This window comes from Macaca fascicularis, chromosome 10 (genome assembly GCF_037993035.2).
Source record: "Macaca fascicularis isolate 582-1 chromosome 10, T2T-MFA8v1.1".
Taxonomy (NCBI): Eukaryota; Metazoa; Chordata; class Mammalia; order Primates; family Cercopithecidae; genus Macaca; species Macaca fascicularis.
Window position 1 is genome coordinate 30,135,611 of NC_088384.1, and position 23,552 is coordinate 30,159,162.

At 48.4% G+C, this 23,552-nt stretch overlaps 1 protein-coding gene and 1 gene segment (V, D, J or C); both read right to left on the reverse strand.

Moving 5' to 3' along the window:
* The window catches only part of LOC102119992 (immunoglobulin lambda-1 light chain), a 306,764-nt gene extending 296,718 nt beyond the window's left edge, over positions 1-10,046 (reverse strand). Inside the window, exons 1-2 of the mRNA XM_065521755.2 lie at positions 9,967-10,046; positions 9,266-9,564 (exon numbers count right to left, since the gene is read on the reverse strand). Coding sequence (XP_065377827.1) covers positions 9,266-9,564; positions 9,967-10,012 — 345 coding nt within the window. The 5' untranslated portion in view covers positions 10,013-10,046. The remainder of the gene's footprint in view (positions 1-9,265; positions 9,565-9,966) is intronic.
* Positions 10,047-17,219: 7,173 nt separating this feature from the next.
* On the reverse strand, positions 17,220-18,076 carry LOC135965244 (immunoglobulin lambda variable 3-22-like). The segment is given in 2 exon segments: positions 17,220-17,841; positions 17,996-18,076. Coding segments are annotated over 2 exon segments (441 nt in total).
* Between the last annotated feature and the right edge of the window lie 5,476 nt (positions 18,077-23,552).

Genomic DNA, 23,552 nt, shown 5'->3' on the forward strand with positions numbered 1-23,552 from the left:
TATGCTTTTGTGCTTCATCTTGAATAGCTGCCATTGCCATATCTTCAAGCTCACTCATCTATTCTTTCATAGAATGCAATCTGCGATCAGTCTCATTCAGTGTATTTTTTACTGCAGCCATATTATGGATCATTTATAAGAGTATAACTTGGGTCTCTCTTTATATGTTTTATGTCTCCACTTAACATGTTTTTTCAATCCTGTATCCTTATGAACAAGTACAACAGAATAGAGTTATAAGAATTTATTTCATGTCCTTCCTACAAGGTCTATCACCTGTGCAATTTTACTGCCATTTGGGATTGATTCACTTCTGTGTGTGATATAGCATATATTTTCTCGGTACCTTGCAGGAAATATTGACAGGATGAAGGCATTGCACATTTTTCCTGCTGGGTTGAGAGTTCTTTTGCAGTTCATTCTCTATTTCTGTCTTTTATTGTTGAATTCAGTACAGTTACTTGAAAACTGCTTGAATTTCCTGTTTGCTTTTACACTTTCATAGTTGAGACCTGAGCAGTCGTTTGTCTAGGGTCACATTTCCCCAGTACTGAGGCAAAGCTCTTCTGATGAGTCAACCTCGTGCCCTGTAACTCAGGCCTTTCCTCTGACTGCAGTGTGTGAGTGTCTGTAAGTGTGTGTGGGAGTGAGTGTGTGTGGGTGTGAGCTCTGTGGGGTGTTCCCTCAAGTGTCTTTGGGTGGTTCTTTTCTCTTTCAGAGGGAGTTTGTTTGCACACAAATGCTCATCAGTGCATGAATATTTGCAGACTTCAGAGTTCTCTCCATGTGCAACTGCCTCCTCTTTGAGACTCTTCCAACTAGACTCTTTTTGTTCGTATTTAAAAAATTTTTGAGATCCCTGGAATCCTACTCTGGGAGGCAGGATTCCATGCAGCAGGGTTTCAGGATATACTCTCAGGAAAGAAGTGTGGGAGGCATGAGTAGGAATGTGTTACAGTTGACTGCTCAGCTAGAAGGCATTTCAATGTCATTCTAAATTAAAGCATGGTATTGGGATTAAGGCATCAGGTAGTCACTGCTCCTGAACTACATTCTGAAGGAGGCACATCTTTGCATGAAGCCATTCTTTGCACTCCATGGCATCTTTTCAGTGGGGAATTGCTGTATGAAGCCGGGGGTGCCAAGGGATGCCACAGCACTCACTAGGAAAGACTTTCCTGTTCAGAACATCAGGATCCATGGGGTTGGGGTTTGAGGGTCTCAGTTAAACATGGGGAGTTCAGACCAATAATCCAGGGTATTTGGGCCACAGAGTGCAGGCGTTGTGTTAGATCCAGTCACCACACAAGAGGAACTCCAGGGACCATGACCACTCCACAGCTCTCTGTCTCCCTTTTACTCTCCTTCCACTCAGGTCATCTTGAGGCAAGATACAGTCCAAACAACAGCAAAACAGCCTGGTCCTTCCAGACTCACATCCTATCCTGACACACCTTCTGCAGAGCCTACCTGGAGGGATGGAGGGAAGGGCAGCCTGGAGGTCTCAGATCCAGGTGAACTGGGCCAGCTGTGCTTATGGCTTTGCTCACAGTCCTGCTGGGACTGGAGAGAGAGGGTAACACAGATAGTGAAGGGTTTCTGTCTCACTTCCCCATCTGTCTGTGTCACTGTGGGATGGGTACCGCTGCTGTCCCAGGAGTCACAGTAATAGTCAGCCTCATCTTCCACCTGAGCCCCAGTGATGGTCAAGGAAGCTGTGTTTCCTGAGCTGGAGCCAGAGAATCGCTCTGGGATCCCTGAGGGCCGGTTGTTGTTACCATAGATGACCAGCACAGGGGCCTGGCCTGGCTTCTGCTGGTACCAGCTTGCATAATAGCTTCTGAGGCTGTCTCCTTGGCAGGTGATCCTGACTGTCTGTCCCAAGGCCACAGACACTGCAGGGTCCTGAGTCAGCTCAGAAGAAACCACAGAACCTGCAAAAGAGGACAGGAGAGGTGAGGATAAGGGTTTCATGCCTAGAGTCCCACACCCTACACCACTCCCTGTGTTGAGCTGAAGCTCAGGGCCAGGCTGACACAGTTAGCATAATAATACGGGGTTGAACCCTGGGAGGCAGCACCTGTGCAAAGACTGAGGAGGGTGAGCCAGAGAGGAGTCCAGGCCATGGTGGAGACACCCCAGAGCTCTGCTTCTGAGCCCACAGCTAAGGGGAACCTCCAGTCCTCTCTTATCATAGGAAGGGAAGTCTCTTCATGCAAATCTACTGCCTTTATTCTTGTGTCATTGTTAAGTGGCTCTGGTTAGCAGAGGATGCAAATTTGTTCTCCATTCCCTAAAACATTTGTCCTAGTTCTGTGTGGGCCCTGAGCCTGATGGCCTTCTCTGAGTAATTTCTCAGGCTCAGAAGAAGGGTCAAGTGTGTTTTAAGATTCACACAATACAAGCGGCCTCAAAAAAAGCAACAGTCATGCCCTTTGCACTTGAGCATTCCCAGGGGCTTGGACTCATTAGGGGCCTCAGACTAAACCTCACAGTGTCCCTTGGTGCCCACAGCATGAATGCCATTTTCTGTATGTCACTAGATCACTCAGAAGGGCTACTTAATGAGCCCATAATTCATGCCAGATACATTGGTGACAGTTTTACAAGTATTACTTCAAGAAGACTTTTATAATATGGAATAGGATGATGGGGAGCCTTATGCTCCAAACCTATCTTTATTAGTGAGTCAATATTAGGAAGTTCAATGTTTTTCCCAAGTCCTCCAGACAGCAGTGAGTGGAGTCAAGATTCCACCCAGGAGATGCACCTCAGAGCCCAACCTTCCAGCCCCTCCCTGCTCTGCCTTCTGCACCCTGCTCCATCTCCTCCTTCTCCAGCCTCCAAGGCCTTTGAAGTCCCTCTTGTTTTTATTTACTAGAGCTCCCACAAACAGATATAAAATAGCTGGTGACCTAAATGGCAGAAACCTACATTTTTGCACATTTCTGAAGCTGAAAAATTCACGATAAACATTTTCGTAGGTTTGGCTTCCCCTGAGGCCTCTCTCCTTGGCTTGCAGGTCGCTGTCTTCTTGTTATGTCCTCACGTGGTTTTTCCTCTGCACTCTCATCTCTGGTATCTCATTTTGGTGGGTGCAAACTTTTTCTTCCTAGGATGACACCAGTCAGATTGCATAAGAATCTCCCCTAATTTCTTCATTTTCACTTAATTACCTCTTTAAAGACCCTGTGTGCAATTTCAGTCACACACTGTGCATTACAGCTTCATTGTAAGAGTTTTGGGGGACATAATTCAGCCAATACCCATGCACCTTATGGACTCCAAAAAACTCACGTCTTTCTCCCTTGTAAAAACATTCACCTCATCCCAACAGCCCAAATCCTAAACTAACTCAGCACCAACTCTAAAACCCAACCCTCATTCACATATCATCCAAGTCAAATGTGGGTGATTCTATGGGTGTTTTATCCTGAGAGTTTAAAGGAAAACAGCTTTGGAGGGTTTCATGTCCACTCTCCTGTTATTATCCCAGTGTCCAGAAAAGTAAACACCCACTTGATTAAGATTGACACAAAAAAGTGAATCAATATCAGCAACATTTTGAGTTAGCTGTGAAAACTTCACATCTGTTCATTCGTAAAATAATTTAGAGTAAAAATTTAAATGCCCATAAAATTGAATTTTATAATCAGTAGCCAAGGGTTATTTCTGACAGCATTTGGAAAACAGCCATAATTAATAGAGAAAATAAAACAAAAAAACCCAAAGTTGAATTGTCTTTAGAGCAGAATATATCTGAGTTAACTAAGATAAATCATAGAAATAATACAGTCCAAAGATAATTAATTTCTCATAATTCTATTAAATTACTAAATCCAATTTTAGCATTGAGCATCAACATTTTGGTGTGCAAATAAAGCGACCTCTCAATGGTTATATAAAAGGGCAATTGTTTCCTACTTCATGTTACAGTTTATTTGTGGCTTAATGGTGCTCTTGACAGTGGGAGAGAAGATGCTCCATACATGTTTCTTTTATCTGAGAAAGGGAAAATATTATTTTACATAAAATGATAATTTGCAGGATAACATATTTCCACTCTCACCATGCTGTTCTTTTCATGGCAACTTAGGTGGCGGACTTACAATTTAAAATCTCAAACTCCCTTCTTTATCCCATTGCTACCTTTTAAGTTTTACAATCTACATGCTTTATAAAAATTCACAATACCTTTAAAACCTGAAGTTCATTTATTTGTTTATTTATAATGCCCAGAATATCAATGATCTTGTGTGTTTTGGTTTTAGCTACGAGGCTGATTTTAAGACCTTTATTCTCTCAGCCTACACTGGATCACTCTCAATGTGGTGCAAACTTCCTAGCACATTTGACCCTCCCTCTCCCTTGAATTTTCCACTTAGGAGGGGTCTCTATTCCTCATGTACTAAAGTTCTCACAAAACTCAGAGCAAATGGATGAAGATGAAAGTCATGAGCTTGTGACACAGGGCTGTCTTGAGTAGACACAAGATCCAATCAAATAGATGATACAAGTATGTTCTTATCCAAAGAAAGACCTCAGACCAGTAGAGGAGGTGGAATACAGTTTCCCTCACAAAGAAATCTCTACCTAGAACATATGCTGGTACAATGTTCAAATTTCAAATGGCCCTAAAAATGAGGAAGCATTAAACCACATCCTGTGGGACATCCTGGCTTGCCACCTTTTTTTTAAAAATGACCCTGGAACTGATAGTGGTTTTTATATTTTTAAATGGTTGCGGATGGCGCTATCAGTACATACATGTTATTCTCAAAGTTGACTCATGTGTGGAAAAGACTAAAATACTTCTTATCTAGACATTTAAGAAAAAGTTGACCAAATCCTAAAAAATTATGAGCACTGAAATATTTGAGTAAATGCTCAACCTCAAGCAAAATAGGAGAAATCAAAACTAAAAGTGTTACCAGATAACATTTTATATCTCACAGTTTGGCAAAATTTGCACTTTCACCAATGCATTCTGATCAATATTTAGGGCTGGCATTGTAAACTGGTAGAACTCCTCTGGAGGGGAATGTGAAAACGATGGGTAAAGATTACAAATGCACGTACTTTGTCCCAGAAATCCACTTCTGGAAATTTATTCTACGGTCATACGCACACATGAACTCAAAGGAGTCTGCACAGGGATGCTCGCTGCAGTGTGATTTGCAGGATCAAAATCATGGTAATAAGCATTAGAGGCTGCATGGCTAAAATCCTGCTGTGGAATACTCTACAGCCTTAGAATGAATGGGCAGTGCTCTATGCCTAGGATGTCACAGGAAAGAATAAGAAATGGTGCATGTACGGAATGGTCTTTGACAAGGGGGACCAAGACAGGCCCCTTACACTTCACTCTCTCCTTTTCCTCTGAGCTCTTTCACATCAGCCAAATAGATTACGGACAGTAGAAGCCACCTCAGGCTGGGCCTAGCCACCTGCTCTGGCCTCTGAATGCAGCCTGGCCTGACAGCTTGGCTGCAACTTCATGACCAACCCAGAACCAGAACCACAAAACTAAGCTGCTCTCAATTCCAGATGCACTGAAGTGACAAGATCACAAACACATGTTCTCTTAATATGCTAACAATTAGGGAGCAATTTTTATGCAAAAATAGACAATAAATACAGTTTAGGTTTTTGAAATACATTTTCTTGTGGATATTTCAGGTACACAACATGTTGATATAGTATACACATATACTAAAATGGTTACTTTGTTTTTCGTAAAATCCATTTAATCAAAGTTTATGAAGCCTAAACTATATATATTCATGGCTATGTTTACCAGTTGACTCATAAAATTTAAATATTGGATGCAGGTAAAGTCTCAATATTTATTAAATAAATTCTCACCTTTAGTAGATTAATAAAGATTTCAGCTACAGAAGTATCGATGCCCACAGAAATTACAAATTCTGGATGTCAGTGAGGAAGAAGGAATGGACTCAGGTTAACTCTTCCCTGTGGAGCCATTTTGGAAGCTCCCGTCCTATAGGGAGACCATCCACTTTTGGGGAGTTTCCAGGACAGGGTCTCAGCGATGTGAGGCAGGGATTTTGAGAGAACACTGAGTCTGTCACTCAAAATCTCTTTAGCTCAGCAACCTGGGGTATTGAGGCAAAAAGGAGGAGCAAAAAAAAAAAAAAAAAAGGTCAGGTGCAGTGGTTCACGCCTGTAATCCCACCCTTTTGGGAGGCTGAGTCAGGTGGATCACCTGAGGTCAGGAGTTCAAGCCCAGCCTGGCCAACATAATGAAATCTTTATTAAATATACAAAAATTAGCTAGGCGTGGTGGTGCAGGCCTGTAATCCAAGCTACTCAGGAGGCTGAGACAGGGAGAATTGCTTGAACCTGAGAGGCTGAGGTTGCAGTGAGCCAAGATCGCGCCATTACACTCCAGCCTGAGTGACAGAGTGAGACACTGTCTTAAAAAAAAAAAGAAAAAAGAAAAACGACAGCTTCCTTTTGTTCTTAATCCCTCAAAAACATTTTCAGATCTTCTCACAGTGATTGTCACTGCTTCAGAACAGAGATTCAGAGGAATAGCCCCGCCAGGAGAGTCATCTTCATCTTCACCAGAGCATGGTGGACAGAGTTGAGTGAGATACAATTTCAGGAAACTCCCTGTAATGACTTCTGTCCAGGTTGGTGCACAGTGTTGGATATGGGGATGCATTCAGGGCAAGGATACCCCTAAAAACAGCAGTGAATGCCCCTGCTCCTTTGCGTTATGTGCCTACATTTGAAGAGCTGGTAATAATTGCGCATTCAGGGACCACAGCACACAAGCAACAGGAAGCTGTCCTTGTCCTGGATGAGAAACCACAGAGCAGGTTTCCTTTTGGACTTCGTGGTGAGAAAGGAGAGGAGCTGAGAGAGGGGAATTCTCAAGGCGGTGCTGCAAGAACCCCCTTGCACAGGGTGAGGAAACATCTTCAGAATAAGGGAGAGCCTGAGAGCCCAGGGCAAGTTTGGGTCTCAATTCCCCATGAATTTGGGCCACTGTGGAAAGTGCCACCTCTCCTATGTGAGCTGCAGTAATAATCAGCCTCATCCTTAACCTAGAATCCAGAGATGGTCATGGAGGCTGTGTTGCTAGACTTGGAGCCAGAGAAGCCATCAGGGACCCTCGAGGCCTGAATACTGACACCATAATCATGGGTCTGAGAACTGTGTCACCCAGTGTTTTGGGGCCAAGAGCAGAAAAGCTTTGCAGCAGGTGCAGGCAGGGGTGTGAGTGTCCTGCTTTTGTGCCAGAGAAACTACCAGACTCTACCATAATAGAGGAACTGGACATCAAAACTGAAACTTTGTGCTTAAGGCAAGGCTTCAGAGGAGAATCCTACTGTAGACCCATGGGATTTAGCAACAAGTCTATGTCAGGTGCAGTAGAGAATTATTTCCTATTGAAAACAACCTCTTCTATGTTCAGGGGCTTTGTTACATACAGAACCACGTGAGATAGCAGTGACCACACAGCCAGACCTGTCAGATCCCCTCAATCATGAGCTCAGGCAGGGCAGGAAATGATCCATAGTGAGATGGATGGGGCACAGGTAGGATGGAGCAGGAGCAGAGCCCAAGGGCACTGTATTCCTCACAAGCAGATTCTTCTCTGTTATTCCAGTGCCTCTTCCTGGGTTCACACTTCCATCGTCTGGTGGAGATGGGGCTTCCTGCACCAGGTTACTCGACAGCACCTGTCACCTGAAAGAGTCCTGACCAGCTCTGTCCCATAATGGTATGACACGATCCTCCTGTGACCCCTAGTGTCTAGTCACTACATTAAATATAAAAAGATATGAAAAACAATATAAAAATAAATATGGCTAAATAGTATACTTTATTCTTGTGAATAAAGAAAAATACCATCATTTCCACATGTTATCAACATGAAATTATTTATGAGATGAATTACATAGGTTTTCATGGCTTTTGTTACTGTTATTTTTCTGGAGATCAATGATTTGGGGACTGTGTAGTTGATGGGGATGTGAATGGGTTTTCTGTTGACCAGGGTGGCCTGCAGTGGCTTTTGATGTGACAAGTGACCTGTTTTTTACCTAGCTCATCACATCTACGTATCTGGTTGGGATTGTAGAAAGGAGCAACATTTGGAGAAGATGTGGAGGGCAGAGGTGGGCAGTGTCCATCCTGCAGCTCACCCTGTGGGTGCATCTGTGGTCCCTGCATGGGATGAGGCTGCTCCTGCCCCGGGTTTCCCTGCAGGGAGATCTGATTCCAACTCTCCCTCAACCCAGAGCACCTGAGTTGAGGCTCCCTTTTCATTCCATAAAATTTCAAGGAACAATCACATTGGGCATTTGAACATTTACTCTGAAAATTTAGAACAGAAGCCAGAGTGTTCAGTGTATAGTGGCCTCCTCAGGTCCCTGATGGCCCATGTAGAGGCATTTGGCCATCTTAGATGGGGTTCACTGGAAGCCGACTCTGAGATGGAGATTTCCATGCACAGAAGATTTAGAAGGGAGTGAGGGAGGCAACACTGGGCAGAAGGAGACCCTGACTCATGACGGGGTTGCCTCTGAGGCCTCAGGCATCCACACGGGAAGCTCTGGAGCTGGGAGGCCCTTCATTCAGTGGCATCTCAAATTGAGGCAGGGACTTGAGACCTTGGTTGATGAAACCGAACCCCTCTGAGAAGGGACATAGACTTGAGGCAGCTTTCTGCAAACAACAGCACTTCCCAGTGAGGGTGCAGCTCTGAGCTGCTGGGCTTCTCAGCAGTGCCAGGTGGGTCACATGGAAGAGGAGATCTGGGCAGACTTCACAGTGTCCCCTCCTCTGGTTTGCTCTGTTGGGAATCACAGGCTGCCACACAGCCCGGGGGCCAGGACCTCAGCAGAGCTGGGCAACAGTTCTGGGGCCTGATCCAGACAGCTGGTTTAAGGACGGGCCCAGTCCCCACCATATGACCATGCAGGGGCAGGATGTGGACAGAGGTTGCCTCTGTCTGCCTTTCTACCCAGGCCCTCATTCTCAACTTACACAACAGCTCCAGTCACCAGATCATTCTGGTCCTTCCAGGCCATGTCTCTGCCTGATGTGTGCTCTGTAGAGACTCCTGGAGGGGGCTGGAGGGAAGGGCAACCTGAAAGGCTCAGATCCAGGTGAACTGGGCCAGATTCACTCATGGTTTTATCCACAGGCCTCCCGGGGCTGGAGCAAGAGGGTGGCAGACGCTGGGAGGGTGTTTTGGTCTCACTTCCCCATCTGCCTGTGTCACTGTGGGATGATCACTACTACTGTCCCACACCTGACAGTAATAGTCAGCCTCATCCCCGGCCTCGACCCCGCTGATGGTCAGGGTGGCGGTGTTCCCTGAGTTGGAGCCAGAGAATCGCTCAGGGATCCCTGAGGGCCGGTTGCTATCTCTATAGATGACCAGCACAGGGGCCTGCGCTGGCTTCTGCTGGTACCAGTGCACAACTTTACTTCCAATGTTGTCTCCCCCACAGGTGATCCTGGCCGTCTGTCCTGGGGACACAGACACTGAGCGTGGCTGAGTCACATCATAGGAGACCGCAGAGCCTGCAAAGGAAAAGAAAGAAAAAAAGTAGAGGTTAACTTGCAGGTGAAAGACCTTTTTTGTGAAATCCCTGCCCTGCTGTCCGGACAAGCTCCAGAGAGTCTTTGAACCCTCAGCGTATCCCCCGCAATCAGCCCCAGTGCCAGTGGCCCATGGACTTTCCTGTCGTGTGGAGCCTTTGAACGGAAAACCCACTACTCTCTCCTGGCAGGTGCTGCCCTCATGCCCTCACGAGTCTTTGAGCAGAGTGTGCGGGGATTTTAGCCCCACCAGCGTCTGACCCTACAGCAGGGTCATGACCATCCTGCCCACCACAGGCAGGGCCCTCCTGAGCTAAGAGTCAAAGCCACACTGCACCCAGATCCCTGGGGCTGGGCAGGTTCGTGAGACCCTGGGGGCAGCACCTGTGCAGTAAGCGAGGAGGCCGAGGAGGAGAAGGGTCCAGGCCATGGCTGAGGCACCGCCAAGGCTGCTTCCTGAGGCCCAGGCTGGGCAGGTTCCTCCCAGGCCTCTCTTATCTTCTTACTGGAGAGAGCAGCCTGTGATGCAAATCAGCAGAGTTAGGTGCTGCTGCTGGAGAGGAGATCTGTGGTTTCCTGAGAAGGGCTCAGCCCCAAAGGAAACAGAAGGAGGAGGGATGGCCCCTGCTTACCCAGCCCCTCAGCCCATGCGATTTTCCTTCACCCACTGGTCCCATGGTCCGGGCTCACATCTTTACCTAGGTTGTGCCCAGCCTTGCTCTTTGGCTGGGTTGGTCATGGAAAAGCTCACAGGTGACTTTCTCTATTTTCCAGGGGATATAAAGTCCTTTCTATGGGATAGAGTTTGGCTGTGGTTCAAGAGGTTGCCAGAGTCACAGTGGTGACAGGGGAATTATCTGGGGTCCACAGTCCCCTCATCCATTCCATCCTTGCTCAGGAGGGAGGTGATTCGCTTTTTTCTGCTTCTCTAATAGTGTCCTGATTATAAATATTTTATGTCAGACATGAGACGTACAGTATAGGCGAAATCCATTTTGAAGTCACATTCCAGAGCCCAATGCCGGGACCCTCTTCATTCTCACTCATGTCCAAGACACATCCAGAGCCCAATGCAGGGACACTTTTCATCTCCGTCAGGGGACAGCACAAGCCTTGGACAGGTGCAGGCCCCACTCCAGGACACAGCTCTTCTGTCCTAGAAGAGAATGCAATCCCTGGTTGCCAAGGGCACACAGAATTTTGGAAGATCCATGGGATGCAGTAAGTTTCTGCCTCAGCTGTGAGTTCTGTGCCAGGTCATATGTGCTGTGCCTCAGTATCCCCAGGGTGCTGTCAGGACCAGGGACAGATCAGGAGGTGAAGGAAATTTTTGCTTCATGAGAGAATGAGAGGGGGCTGCAAACTCCAAGACCCAGGAAATGAATGTTTATTATAACTAAGTTGTCTTCAGTTGCTGGGAAAATGTATCGATGTATACAAACTTCAGTCAGTGAAAGATTAATGAGTAAGTGTTTTGTGCTCATAAGGAAATCAAGAAATGTGAATTGGCAGGTGCCCCAGGACAGAATTGGGGAAGACCGGGGACAGTGGATGTTGAGGGGTGGCCAGGGAAGGAGAAGCCGCTGTGTCTGCAGGATAAGGGCTCCCCAAGCAAGGGCAGGGATGTGGGACACGTGTGAATACAGGATGGGATGACATGTGTGACTGTGAGACGGGGGCCATGGCGATGGGAAGAGGCAAAGTTCCTGAATGTGTGTCAGAAAAATAGGGATCATCTCCAAGAGTCAGATCTGAGAACCAGGAAGTCAGAATTTAAACATCGGTGTCAGGGACAAATACTATAAGAAAAGAGGAACTTCATTCCCTCTGCATCTCAGGTCATGGTCGCTGACCCTCCCTGCATGTCAGCATCTCCGTGATGCCAGGCCCACCCCATCCAGAGGTGTTTTTGCCAGGTTACTCTCTGCTGCCCCCTCGTGGCCACCTACGCTGGCTACTGGAGGCTCAGGGCCCTCCTGGGTACAGGTGTAGCTTCAGATTCTGCTGCTCAAGTCCCTGATTCCTTCATTCATGGACTGCTGACCTCAGGGAAGAAATTCCTCTTCTCTGTGTGGCCCCTTCCTGCCTCAAGACTCAGCACAAGGCGCTCAAGATTCCTGGTGGAAATACAAACACTTCATGTAGTAGTGGAGGTTTCAGGTTCTTTCTCAGGCTCCTTGCACGTCTCTCTGGGTGGTAGGTGGTCCTGAAGGGGGATTGGGCCTTGGAACTGAGGGATGCAGGACTCACGTGTGGCTTTGACTGGTTCTGGATACAAATACAGGGCCAGTGTGGGTTGGTGGTGACTCCTGCAATAAAACAGAGACAGAAGCTCATTCACCCAGCAAATATTTCCCCCTGATCCACTCTGTCCTGGTAAGACAGCTTTTTAGGAATTCAGCATGAGGAAGACACAGTCCTTGCTCTGAGGAGTCTCCTGTCCTATTCCTGGGTCAATGCAGTAACCAGTGCGTGGGTCCAGACCAGGTCCCAGCCCCTCCCTAGTTCACCTGGCCCTGAAGACACTCAGGGTTGTTGGTCCTGGTCACTCCCCTGTACCCGATGCCCACCAGTCAGCTTTGTGGGGACCCCCCTGCTGCCTGTGTGTCTGGTCCTGGGCCAGCTTTCTGGGGCCCCACTGGGTCACCCAGCTCTACTTTCCCTGAAGTTCTAGAGCTTTGCTGACCCAGAAGCAGAGAATTCAGGGAGTGCACTTGACAAGGAAAGGAAGGGCCTATGAGAGGGAGTGACAATCTCAAGGCCACTGGGGAAGGAAGAAAGAAGAGCAGGACCAAGGAAGTCCTAGACCCTTAATGATGAGCTCTTCTGAGTGTCCTGGGCTTGGGAAGGGGACATGGAAAAATCCTGAGCCAAATTTTTGAGGTCCTGATGCAGACAGCTTCCCCTCATCAGTTCCTCCAGCTGCCTGTGGGGAGTGCAGCTCTACCTGGACATGGAGCCAGTCAGGGCCTGGGTGGGCAGCCAACTCCCTGCACTCATTGGCTGATTAGAAGACTGAAAGGACGTTACTCCAGATTTTAATCAAACGTAGGCCTTTTACCTGACACATTTTTAACATAATGTTTAAGGATTAGGGATCCCCTATAAAAATGATCTATCTATTTTAATATTTTATTATGTCAATTAATGAGTTGTAGATATATTAATACAATAGTATTTCTTGGTACTTTTTTGAGCAGAGTATCATTTTCTTTTCCATTTTTCCCATTTCCATGAGGTATGGGCACAAATACAAGCCATGAGCATTAATATGGGAAGCCTCTGCTTTTCCTGTTCAATACGTCCCAAACCTGACCTGCTTACCTTATGCAGGTGTCCTAAAGTGCATCAGGAGCAACATCAGTTGAAGCAGTAGGCAGAGAAGTGTCACCTATGGTATGATTTTACCCAAGAGCCACACAATGTATTTTCTCATGGAGCAAATAGATGATGCTCACACGCAGGTGACCTTGCACAGGTGTGACCGAGTCTTTCCAGGTCAGATATGAGCTGAGCAAGTTTGCTTCCCAGTGACCAAGGTGGCTTCTGTCCCGCTCAGCCCTCTGAGAAGCTCCCTCTTTGCTCCTGGTTCTTCCTGCTGGGAAGATGCTCTTTTTTGGGGGAAATGCAGAGCTCGGGCTGTCATGGGAGAATGAAGGGACCTCGTCTGTGGGCTCTGAACCTCCCGAACTCACAGGTCCTTATTCTTCTCTGGATGCAAAATTATCAGGCAGCAAAATAACAGAGCAACGGCCCCTTACCTGACCCAGGTTGTGCTGAAAAGGGTTTCCTAGTGCAAATCTCCCAGACAGTCTCCAGGAGCCAGAGACTGGCTGAGTCAGTCCTCACTGAGGCCCAAGCAGCAGGGAAATGTGTGAAGCTTCCCTCTTGTGTCGTGGTTCATCCAAAGATTGAGTTTTCTTTGAAATCCCAAAATCCTGTCTCTTGAAATTCGGAGCCTTGCAGAGACTGCTTCAAGTGGTGGAAAAGTCTCCAGATGGACGAGTTCCTGCATCCATCTGCACTTTCAAAAGTCTGTAATTTAGAGTTCAGGCATGTTTGTAGAGCAAAAGCTCCAATAAAGTAGGTGTAGAAGAGTGTGTTAGATGAGCAAGGGAGACGGTGAGAGAGAACCTGAAAGCTTCCCAATCCCCTTCACCTCTAACCTACGTGGTTCACATCTCCCAGGAACATGCAGATGAGGGGGCCATGGACAGCAGAGACTGAGGGATGGAAATTCCATATTTGGGACCACAGGTTTCTTCATCTTCCTGTTCCACCAGCAGATCTAATCCCCTTATGCACATCAGAGATAAGGTGTTCTCAGCCACTGTCTATCCCTCCATGTGACTGAGGGTCCAACAGCTATGAATGACCTTTTTCTTGAGAATCAAATTTGGATGTAGACTCAGCAGTGGACACGGTCCTCGCAAGCACAGGGATCATTCACAGTGAGCAGCACAGAATCTGCCCCGTGGGCACACTGTGCACAGCTCCACAGCACACCAAGTTTAGCCCTACTGTGTGGAAACAGTGCTGCTGCCAACAGTGAACACTGTCATCACGGGGGGTACTTTTTACAAAACTCTTCACAAGACTTGACAAAAGATCCTGGTTTAGAAATGCTGCCTGGAGACACCTGACCATCAAATATGAGCATGAAGTTTGAGTATTCTCCCTGGCAACAAATTAACAGCTTCAATAGACATTCCTGGAAAACTGGAAATGTGTGACTTTGGACCAGATAGGAGATCACTGTTAATCAAAGAAAGAGTGAGAGAGACAGACAGTTGAATTGTAGCATATAGGGCAGAGAAAATGGTGCTTAGTACATAATTCTTCCATTTTTAACAGTTCTCTGCTTTCAAAATTAAACTAGTATTACCTTGCTTCCAGAGTATGCAATATTTTTATTATGGTAAAATAAACATAACAAAATGTTTCATCCTTTTATTCATTTTTGAGTGTGTAATTAAGTGGCAGTTAGTACAGTAAAATTGTTGTGCAAACATCACTGCTATCCAACCCCAGAGCTTTTTCATCAGTGCACTCAGTACTTCTGTATCTATTAGGCAGCTACTTTAGAAAATCCCACGGATGAACCAAAGACGGTGTTAGCACTTCAACCCCAGCTTCTGCGAAATCTCAGCACAGTAGTGGGTATTCCTCATCCGGGAACTCAGATGAGATGCAGCCCCTGGGGCCTTTTCTGGGCTGTTTCTTCCCAAGAAGCAGAAGAATTTCAACAGGACTGTGGCCTCTGAGACAGCTCTCTCCTCTCTGACAGTGCATGTGATTAAATCTGGGGTCCTCATTTTCAGTTCACTGAACTGATCTCTACAATAGTTGAAGGATCCTGGAAGATGAATTTGGATTTGTACAGATCCATACAGGCAACAGTGGCATTTGTAATACCTGTGCCAGATGGGGATCTCCTGGAACAGAATGCTATGGCTGCAGGTGCACAGTTACACCATGGAAGCAGATACTGAATTCTTGTCTATTGCCCTCAGAGATTAGGATCAGAATCAGTGTGCATTCATGTGGGATGGACAACAGTATACATTCACACTTTTTCTGCCAAGCATCATTAGCTCTGCCTTCCCTGTCATGATATCATTATGGGAGTTCAGACCATCTGGACATCAGAGTTGAATCATATGTACATGATGGGCATGGCCTATTGGAAGGTTTTGGGAGATCCATGCACTTTTGAGAGTGGGAAATAAACTAAGATGCTTCCTCCTCCATATTAGCTGAAATTGGGAGTTTAGTTGTCTGGAGCAGCTGAGACTCTCCTATAAAATAAAGAACATGTTATTATATCCTTCAGCTCCCCCCAGGAAGAAAGAGACACAAGGTCTATAAAGGTCTAGTGGTAGCATATTTTACACTCTGGGAAGGGGCTCCAACCCATATATGAGGAGCCATAAATATCACCCATTGTTTTCCAGGCCCAGAGCACTGAGGTTCTGCAGCAGGTGCAGGCAGGGTTGTGAGTGTCCTGCTGCTGGGGCCAGAGAATCCAGCTGACTCTACTGTGGGAACTGAAACCTCCTGCACATGGCAAACCCCACTGGAGAATCCCAATGTAGACTCCTGGGGTTTTGGAAGAAGGTCATGTCATTTGCAGTAGAGCATTACTTCCCCTTGGAAAAACAGCTCCTTTTGTGTTGCTGGGCCCTGGGAGAGACAGGATAACACTGGACATCAAGCGACCATGTTGCCAGAACAGCCAGATCCCCCCAGTTGTGAGCTCAGGCAGGCCAGCAGTGGTCTCTGGTGAGATAGACGTGACACATCTAGGACAGAGCAGGGTCAGGGCTCCAGGACTCAGTCACCTGCATAAACAGCTGGTCCACACCCGTGTTCTCATTTCTCTTCCATCAGTGCCCCTCCCTGGCTTCACACATATGTCTTACGGGTGGAGATAGGGCTGAAGCAGGTTACTCCACAGCACCTGTCACGTTAAGGGGTAAGATAAGACCAGCCTTGTACAATCACAACATGATGTGAGTCTCATGCGAATCCTACTGTCTAGTCACCATATTAGACATAAAAAATAAAAAGGTAAATCAGTTTCAATAATATACTGTATTTAACACAGTGTGAAAAATAATTTTACACATGAACACAATCTAAAATTATTTATGAGATATTTTATAGATATTTTCATAGCTACTGTTACCATTATTATTTTGGGGAGATTCTTTATGTTGGGATTGTGTGGTTGATGGAGGTTTGAAGGAGTCTGATTAACAAGGGTGACCTGTGCTGGCTTCGTAAGTGTCAACTTTGATAAGCTGAAGGAGGGGTGAAAGCGCGATTGTTTGTACAGGATGTGCAGGGTGGAGGTGGGCAGCGTCCATCCTACAGCTGCCTCTGTGGGTGCATCTCTGATCTCTGCATGTGGTGAGGGTGCTCCCCTTTCAGTGGATTCCTTACAGGAGGATCAGACTCCACCTCTCCTTCAGGACTCCTAGAACCTTGTATGTCAGGCTCCATTTTCATTTTCTAAGAATACAAGGAACACTCAGATATAAATGGGCATTTGGATGTTCACAATGGAAATTTGGTAAATTTGCTCCTGTTTCCACTTCAGGTCTATGGTAGTTCATTTTAGTGACAGCTGGTCATCTTAGTTTGGGTTCCCTGGAAGTAGACTCTGAGATAAGGATGTGCATGCACAGAAGATCTGGAAGGAGTGAGGGAGGCATCACCTGCAGGAGACCCTGACCCACAATAGGGTTGCAACGGAGGCCTCAGGCATCCACGATGGGAGGTCTGGAGCTGGAAGGCCTTTCAGTGTCATCCTGTATTAAGGCAGGGCCTTGGGTTCTTGGCTCACGCAGTCATCAAATCAAAACTCTCAAAACTGGGCCTAAATATGAGGAAGGAAGTTTTCTGGAACTAATAGCACTTCCCAGTGAGGGCACAGTTCTGAGCTCCTAGAAGCTCCCAGCAGTTGAGGGTGGGTGAGCTCAGAAAAGGTTATTGAGGCTGATCCCACAGTGTCCCCTCCTCTGCTTTTCTTGTTCAAGATCCCAGGCTGCCATGGAAGCCTGGAACCTCAGGTGTTGAGCTGAGGTGGACAGCTTTGGGGACTGATGTAGGCTGTTTGGAAGAAGTGACCCAATCACCATCATGTGGAAATCTAAGGCCAAGTGATGGTTCTCTACATCTCTCTCATCTTCCATCCAGTTCTTATTTCCCCAAATCACTCCAGAGGCCTAAAAACACCATAAATTCTGATTATAGCAGCCCTGAGTCCACTCCTGATCCACGCTCTGCAGAGCCAACCTGGTTGGCTGGATGAAAGGATGGCCTGGAGGTCTCAGATCCAGTAGAACTTGGCCAGACCTGCTCATGGCTTGGTCCACAGTCTTCCTGGTGCTGGAGGAATAACATGACACAGATGAAAAAGGGGTTTGTGTCTCACTTCTCCATCTGCCTGTATCACTGTGGGATTGTTCTCATTCCCAGAAAAACAGTAATAGTCAGCCTCGTCTTCGCTCAGGGTGCTGCTGATGGTCAGGGTGGTTGTGTGCCCTGAGGTGGACCCAGAGAATCGCTCAGGGATTCCAGAGGGTCGCTTACTATCTTCATATATCAGCAGCACAGGGGCCTGGCCGGGCTTCTGCTGGTACCAGTCGGCATAATTTTCCTTCAGTACATCTCCAGAGCAGGTGATCCTGGCTGTCTGTCCTGGGGACACTGACACCGAGGGTGGCTGTGTCAGCTCATAGGAGGCAACAGAGCCTGCAGGACAGGACAAGAGAGGGGGCTTGAAGGTAACAAACCCATTCCAGTGGTGTCACCCTGGGGCTCTGCCTGGGCTGAGCTCAGGGTTCAGGGCAGGACGAGCTCAGAGGTCTAAGAGGGCTGAGCTTGGGGCAGGGCCTGGGGGCAGCACCTGTGTAGAGGGTGAGGAGCGGGAGCAGGAGTGTGGTCCAGGCCATGGTGAGACACCCAGGGCTCTGCCTCCTGAGCCTGCAGCACAGCTGGGCTCCCCAGTCCTCTCTTATTTCCTCTCAGTTCCACTGGAGCAGTGCATCCTTGGTGTTTATGCAAATTTACTTCTGTGGGACTCCTCATGGTGGGATATCCTTCAAGCCAGCTCTGGGGCAGCACAAGAAACTAAGAAAGAAGGAGTGAGTCCCCAACTTCCTTCATCTGCTTCTCTAGTCAGAAAATCAGCTTTGGCCTCCAAGACGTGTGTGTGATCACAGCCACCTGCCTGGGTATTGACAACATGGTTGCTGTCTCAAACCTCTGTCTCATGTGGTCTGTCCTAAGCTGCATTGAGCAGGGCTGTGGACCTTCCAGGAGCCTGGCGTGGGGCTGAGCTGGGCCCTGCTGAGAGATCATTGATGACACCCGACTCAGCAGCAAGTGCACCAAAGATGCGTCATCTTTCTCCTCTTTCATCTCCGCTCCGGATGCCCCAGGATCACTTGGCCCCATCCTGGCAATTTTATGTACGTGATGTACTGTGTCTTTAGGACACTTATTAATCATTGCCGTTGGAAGAGTTGTGTCATTTGAGCAACCACACACATTGTGGATGCATCCCAATCCCTAGTCTCATTTGACACGTGCTGCTGCTCTTTCCGTGGTATCCCCCAACCCCGCAGTAGACCAGCAATTGCCATCCTCAGCTCTTCCTTTATTTATTCACTTTTTCTCATCAACGTTCTATGTAAACTTGCGAAAAGAACCAGATAATCACACTGTACTGAAAATCTAACTTTTGGTCCCATGGTCTCTCTGAGGGTCTCCGGGTCATGGTCTCTGCACAGGACATGAGCTCCAGAAAGTGTGTGTTCAGTAGTTCCTCCAGCCATGCAGGTCCTGTCACTGATAAAAGGACAGCCCTGTGGTGAGAGCTGTGGGCTGGGGCAGGTGAGAATCCCCTTTCCTCTGGAGGCGTCTCCTCAAGGAGGCTGGGGATGCCCCATGCAGAGACCAGAGCCCTGATCGCCCCCCACCCCCCACCTGAGACTCCCCTGAGCACAGGAGCTCCCCCCTGAGTCGGAGTCCACCTGGAGCTGGAAGGAGAGGCAGAGGGAGGAGGGGTCGCTTGTCTCTGGAAGTGCCCAGGACAGAGGGTTCGGCTCCCCAGGACACTGCTGGACAGGGAGGGATGAGGCCCTGAGAGTGGCAGGAGGCTCAGGCAGTCATCCTGGGTGAAGGACTTGGGCTCTGGGAGCCCCATCCCCTCAAACTTTGCCCCTTCCAGAGCACCTGGACCTTGGGACATCTCCCAGGAATCCCATCCTTGTGGGAGCTGCCCAGGCTGACCCCTGGGCCCAGACTCCTCCAGCTGCATTTCCCAGGCAAAATCCTAACTGTGCCTGGGCTCCTGCCGGTGTCCTGGGGTGATGATTTGTGTGCTTAACTCTCAGAACGTGGTTACTGCAGCCTGAGGGGGTACGGTGCACTGTCCCGACTTCCGGGCTGAGGACTGATTCTCTGACATCTGTTGAACCCCAGGCTGGCCTCCCTCTTAGGCTCCACCTGGGCAGCCCCAGCCTGTCTCCTGGTTGCTCCTGGATGCTGCTCTGCTACCCCCTGCTGGTGGATATGACTCACACCAGCAGCTTCCCTCCAGGTGAGGTGTAGCACCTGTCACCTCAGAGGCTGTGGACCAGGGAGTCCAGCCTCATTCTGTGCCAGCGTGACCCCATCTGCCTTGCTTGGCACAGAGAGGTCACATACACTTGCAGGGAGGTGAGGTAGGTGGAATTGCTATAATGATGTCCCAGGTTTGAAATGCCCTACAACAGTGGTTTGGTTGTCAGGACTAATTAGAGTGAGGCAACCGAAGCTCCTCTGCAAAGCTTTCAACGTCCAGAGATAGATGCAGGCCATTCTTCAACGATTCAGATTTCCTATACACTCAGGAAGCAAACTGGTGCACCTCCCACCTAATAAGAGCAGCTGTGGTTCACTGCGATCACCCCATGTTTCTGGCACTGCAGCTTAGTTGTGAACTAAAATCACCATCATTGGCATGATTAGTTTCATGTTTGTTTATTTCATTCCACACCTCTTAGAGTTTGTGCCAGGAGGATTTCTTCACTAGCCTAATCTGTCTTCCTGACGAAACTGGGATTCTCCTGCTTATTCTCAAATGGGGACCGCTGTTCCCACCATACAGAAAACAGGCACTTTTTGACCACCTTTCTTGGAATTTCTGCAGAGGAATGATGAGAGATTCCATGTCTGAGGCCCATTGGAGCCCATTCGATGATACCCCCTCATCAGACTTTAACTAATACGCCTTTTGTTGCTTTTCTGTCATGTAATTTTGAATTAAGAAAAAAGATTTTTAAGTTCAGTATAAGCTTCCCCAATTCACAGGAAGTGATACTCAGGTCCCAAGAGACTAAGTGGCTGAGGAGAAGAGAGAGCAGTGGTGGCAAGTCCAGGAGTTGACACAGGTGTCCTGAGTTCTGAACTTGGGACCTTGGGGGCAGAGCTTGACCAGGGTGGGGAGGAAGGGGCATGAGGGTGAGGCAGGCAGCAGGACTGTGTCTCACAAGCACACTGCCATTCCCCGTCATGGTCTGGCCATTCTGAGAAGCCCACTTCAGCCTGTGGAAGGTGGGGGCTGTACCCCAGGTTAGAACTGGAGCATCTGTGGGGATTGAGGGCTGTTTTGGGTGCAGGGCCTGGCCTGGCACCTGCTGGTTCTCTCTGCACTTTTGTCTGCTCCAGTCTCTCCTGAGAAGGTGGTGGACAGGTGTCTCATGCCCACCTCTCCTGGGGGCTGCTGAGTCTGTAGGAGACCACAGAACCTGTGGGTTGAGGAGACTTTGGGCTCATTCTCAGAGAACCATCTCCTGAAGCATCACCTGGGCTTAGGGCCCTGTGGGGACTTATCTGGGGGCAGCATCTGTGCAGAGTGAGGAAAGGTGATAGGTGAGGGGCACAGGCCATGGGGAAATGTCCCAGAGCTTTGTCTCTGGAACCCATAGCTGAGGCCATTTTCCTCAGGCCTTCTCCATACTCTCAAAGGTACCCACGAAAATGCTCCCTCCATCACGCTGGACTGGAGAGAGCTCGGAGGCTCCAGTGTGGGAGTCACGGGACTGGAGAGAGCTCGGAGGCTCCAGTGTGGGAGTCACGGGTCTGGAGAGAGCTCGGAGGCTCCAGTGTGGGAGTCACGGGTCTGGAGAGAGCTCGGAGGCTCCAGTGTGGGAGTCACGGGTTTGGTTCATGTGGGATTATTCTTCTCATATCTCATAGGGGAGGGATTATTTGAACAAACTCAAAGGAACTACAAGAATCCCATACCCATGGTTGTCTGTGAAGCTCACAGGGGTGGGAAGGTGTCTCCGTGTTGCCAGGGCCCTGGCCATTGTTGTATCTCAGTCCCCCTTCTGCTGCTCTGTTAGGACCAGACCCGGGTGTACATGTGGCCCATCCTGAGGAAGGTTCTATATGAGCATAACAATCGTTAATGACCCTTACTCAGCACTGACTATGGCCTGTGCCTTGCCTATTTCTGGGCCCTGCTCCCACAAACTCATTTAACCCAGAGTTAAATGAGTTTAACTCTGAGGGAGGAGGTAAGTGAGGAAAATAGAAAAGTTTTGAATTTGGGACATTTGATACTCGAGACATTCCTTGGCAACACTAGCATGCACATGTACACACAAGCACACACACTCACACACAGGTATATGCATTTACACACAGGCACACACATCAACACACAGACATATGCATTTACACACATGCATACACATGGCACTGCTTTGTGCACAGGTAAAAAGGGAGCACAGCCTTCATCCTGCTGTCCTGTTCTGTGGGCTTTCTGTTGCAGGCACCTGAATGAGTTCTGAGAGACATCACCAGGATGTGTCCCAGCAGAACTGCAGCAAAACCACTTTGTCTTGTCCAAACTCTGTGATGTATGTTACACTCCTACTTGCCTTCCTAGACCTGGCCTTGCTTGGGACTTCCTGGTGCTGGGAAGAGATATCCAGTTCTGCAGAAACAGTCAGGACAATCTGCTCAAGATTGGCAATTAGTTTTTGACCTGTGGCATGGACAGGTCTGGGGTCAGAGCTGAGGCCTGAGGCAGGTGTGAAGCCCCGTCCCTCTGGAGAGTGTCTCCTCAATGAGGCTGGTGATGCCCATGCAGGGACCAGGGCCCCAAATGCCTCACCCCACCCACCTGAGACTCCCCTGAGTACAGGTGCTACCCTTGACTCATAGTCTGCCTGGATCAGTAAGGAGAGGCAGAGGGAGGGTAGGGAGGGTGTATCTGGAAGTGCCCATAATAGAGGGCTCAGCTCCCAAGGATGCTGCTGGACAGTGAGGGACAAGACCCTGAGAGTGGCAGGAGGTTCAGGAAGCCATCCTGGATGAAGAACTCGGGCCCTGGGAGCCCCGTCACCTCACACTGTGTACCCTCCTAGAGCACCTCGACCTCGGGACATCTCCCAGGGAATCGCCTTCCTGAGGAAGCTGCCCAGGTTGACACCTGGTTCCAGCCTCCTCCAGCTGCATTTCCCAGGTGAGGCCTTCACTGTGCCAGGCTTCTGTCAGTGTTCTGAGCTGACACCGTGTGAGTCTGACCCTCGGAACATGGCCACTGCAGCCCGAGGGGATAGGATGAACTGTCTTCACTTTCAGTCTGAAGACTGATTCTTGCACACCTGTTGAACCCCAGGCTGGCCTTCCTCTTTGTCCCAGCTGGGCAGCCCCAGCCTCTCTCCTGACTGCTCCTGGCGGCAGCTCTGCTGCCCCCAGTTGGTGGAGGAGACTCGGCCCAGGAGATTTTTTCCTTCCAGGTGACCCAACAGCACCTGTCGCCTCAGAAGTTGAGGACCAGAGAGTCCAGCTCCATTCTGTGCCAGTGTGACCCAATCTGCCCTGCCCAGCCCAGCGCAGAGAGGTCACACATGCAGTGCAGGGAGGTGGGGCAGGTGAAATTGCTATGAAAGTGTCTCAGGGTTGAAATGCTCTCCTCTAATGGGTTTGTTCGGTCAGGACTAATTAGAGTGAGTCAACTGAAGCTCTTCTGCAATACTTTGGAAGTCCAGAGAGACGTGCATGCCATCCTACAGCGACCCAGGCCTTCTATGCACTAAGGAAGCAAAGTGGTGCACCTCCCACCCAGTAAGAGCAGCCATGAATCACTGCCATCACCTGATGTTTCTGGTTCTGCAGCTTAGTTACGAGCTAACATCACCATCGTCGGCATATTAATTTCATGTTTATCTTTATTTCATTCCACACCTCTCAGAGCTTGTGCGGGGAGGATTTCTACTTTAGCCTCGTCTGTCTTGCTGATGAAACTGGGACTCTCCTGGTTATGCTCGGTTCGGGAACGTAGTTGGCATCATACAGAAGGCAAGCTCTTTTTGAGTCCCTTTCTTGGAACCCTACAGAGGAAAGACAAGAAGTTCCATGACTGAAGCCCATTGGAGCCCATTAAATGACATCCTCTCAGCAGG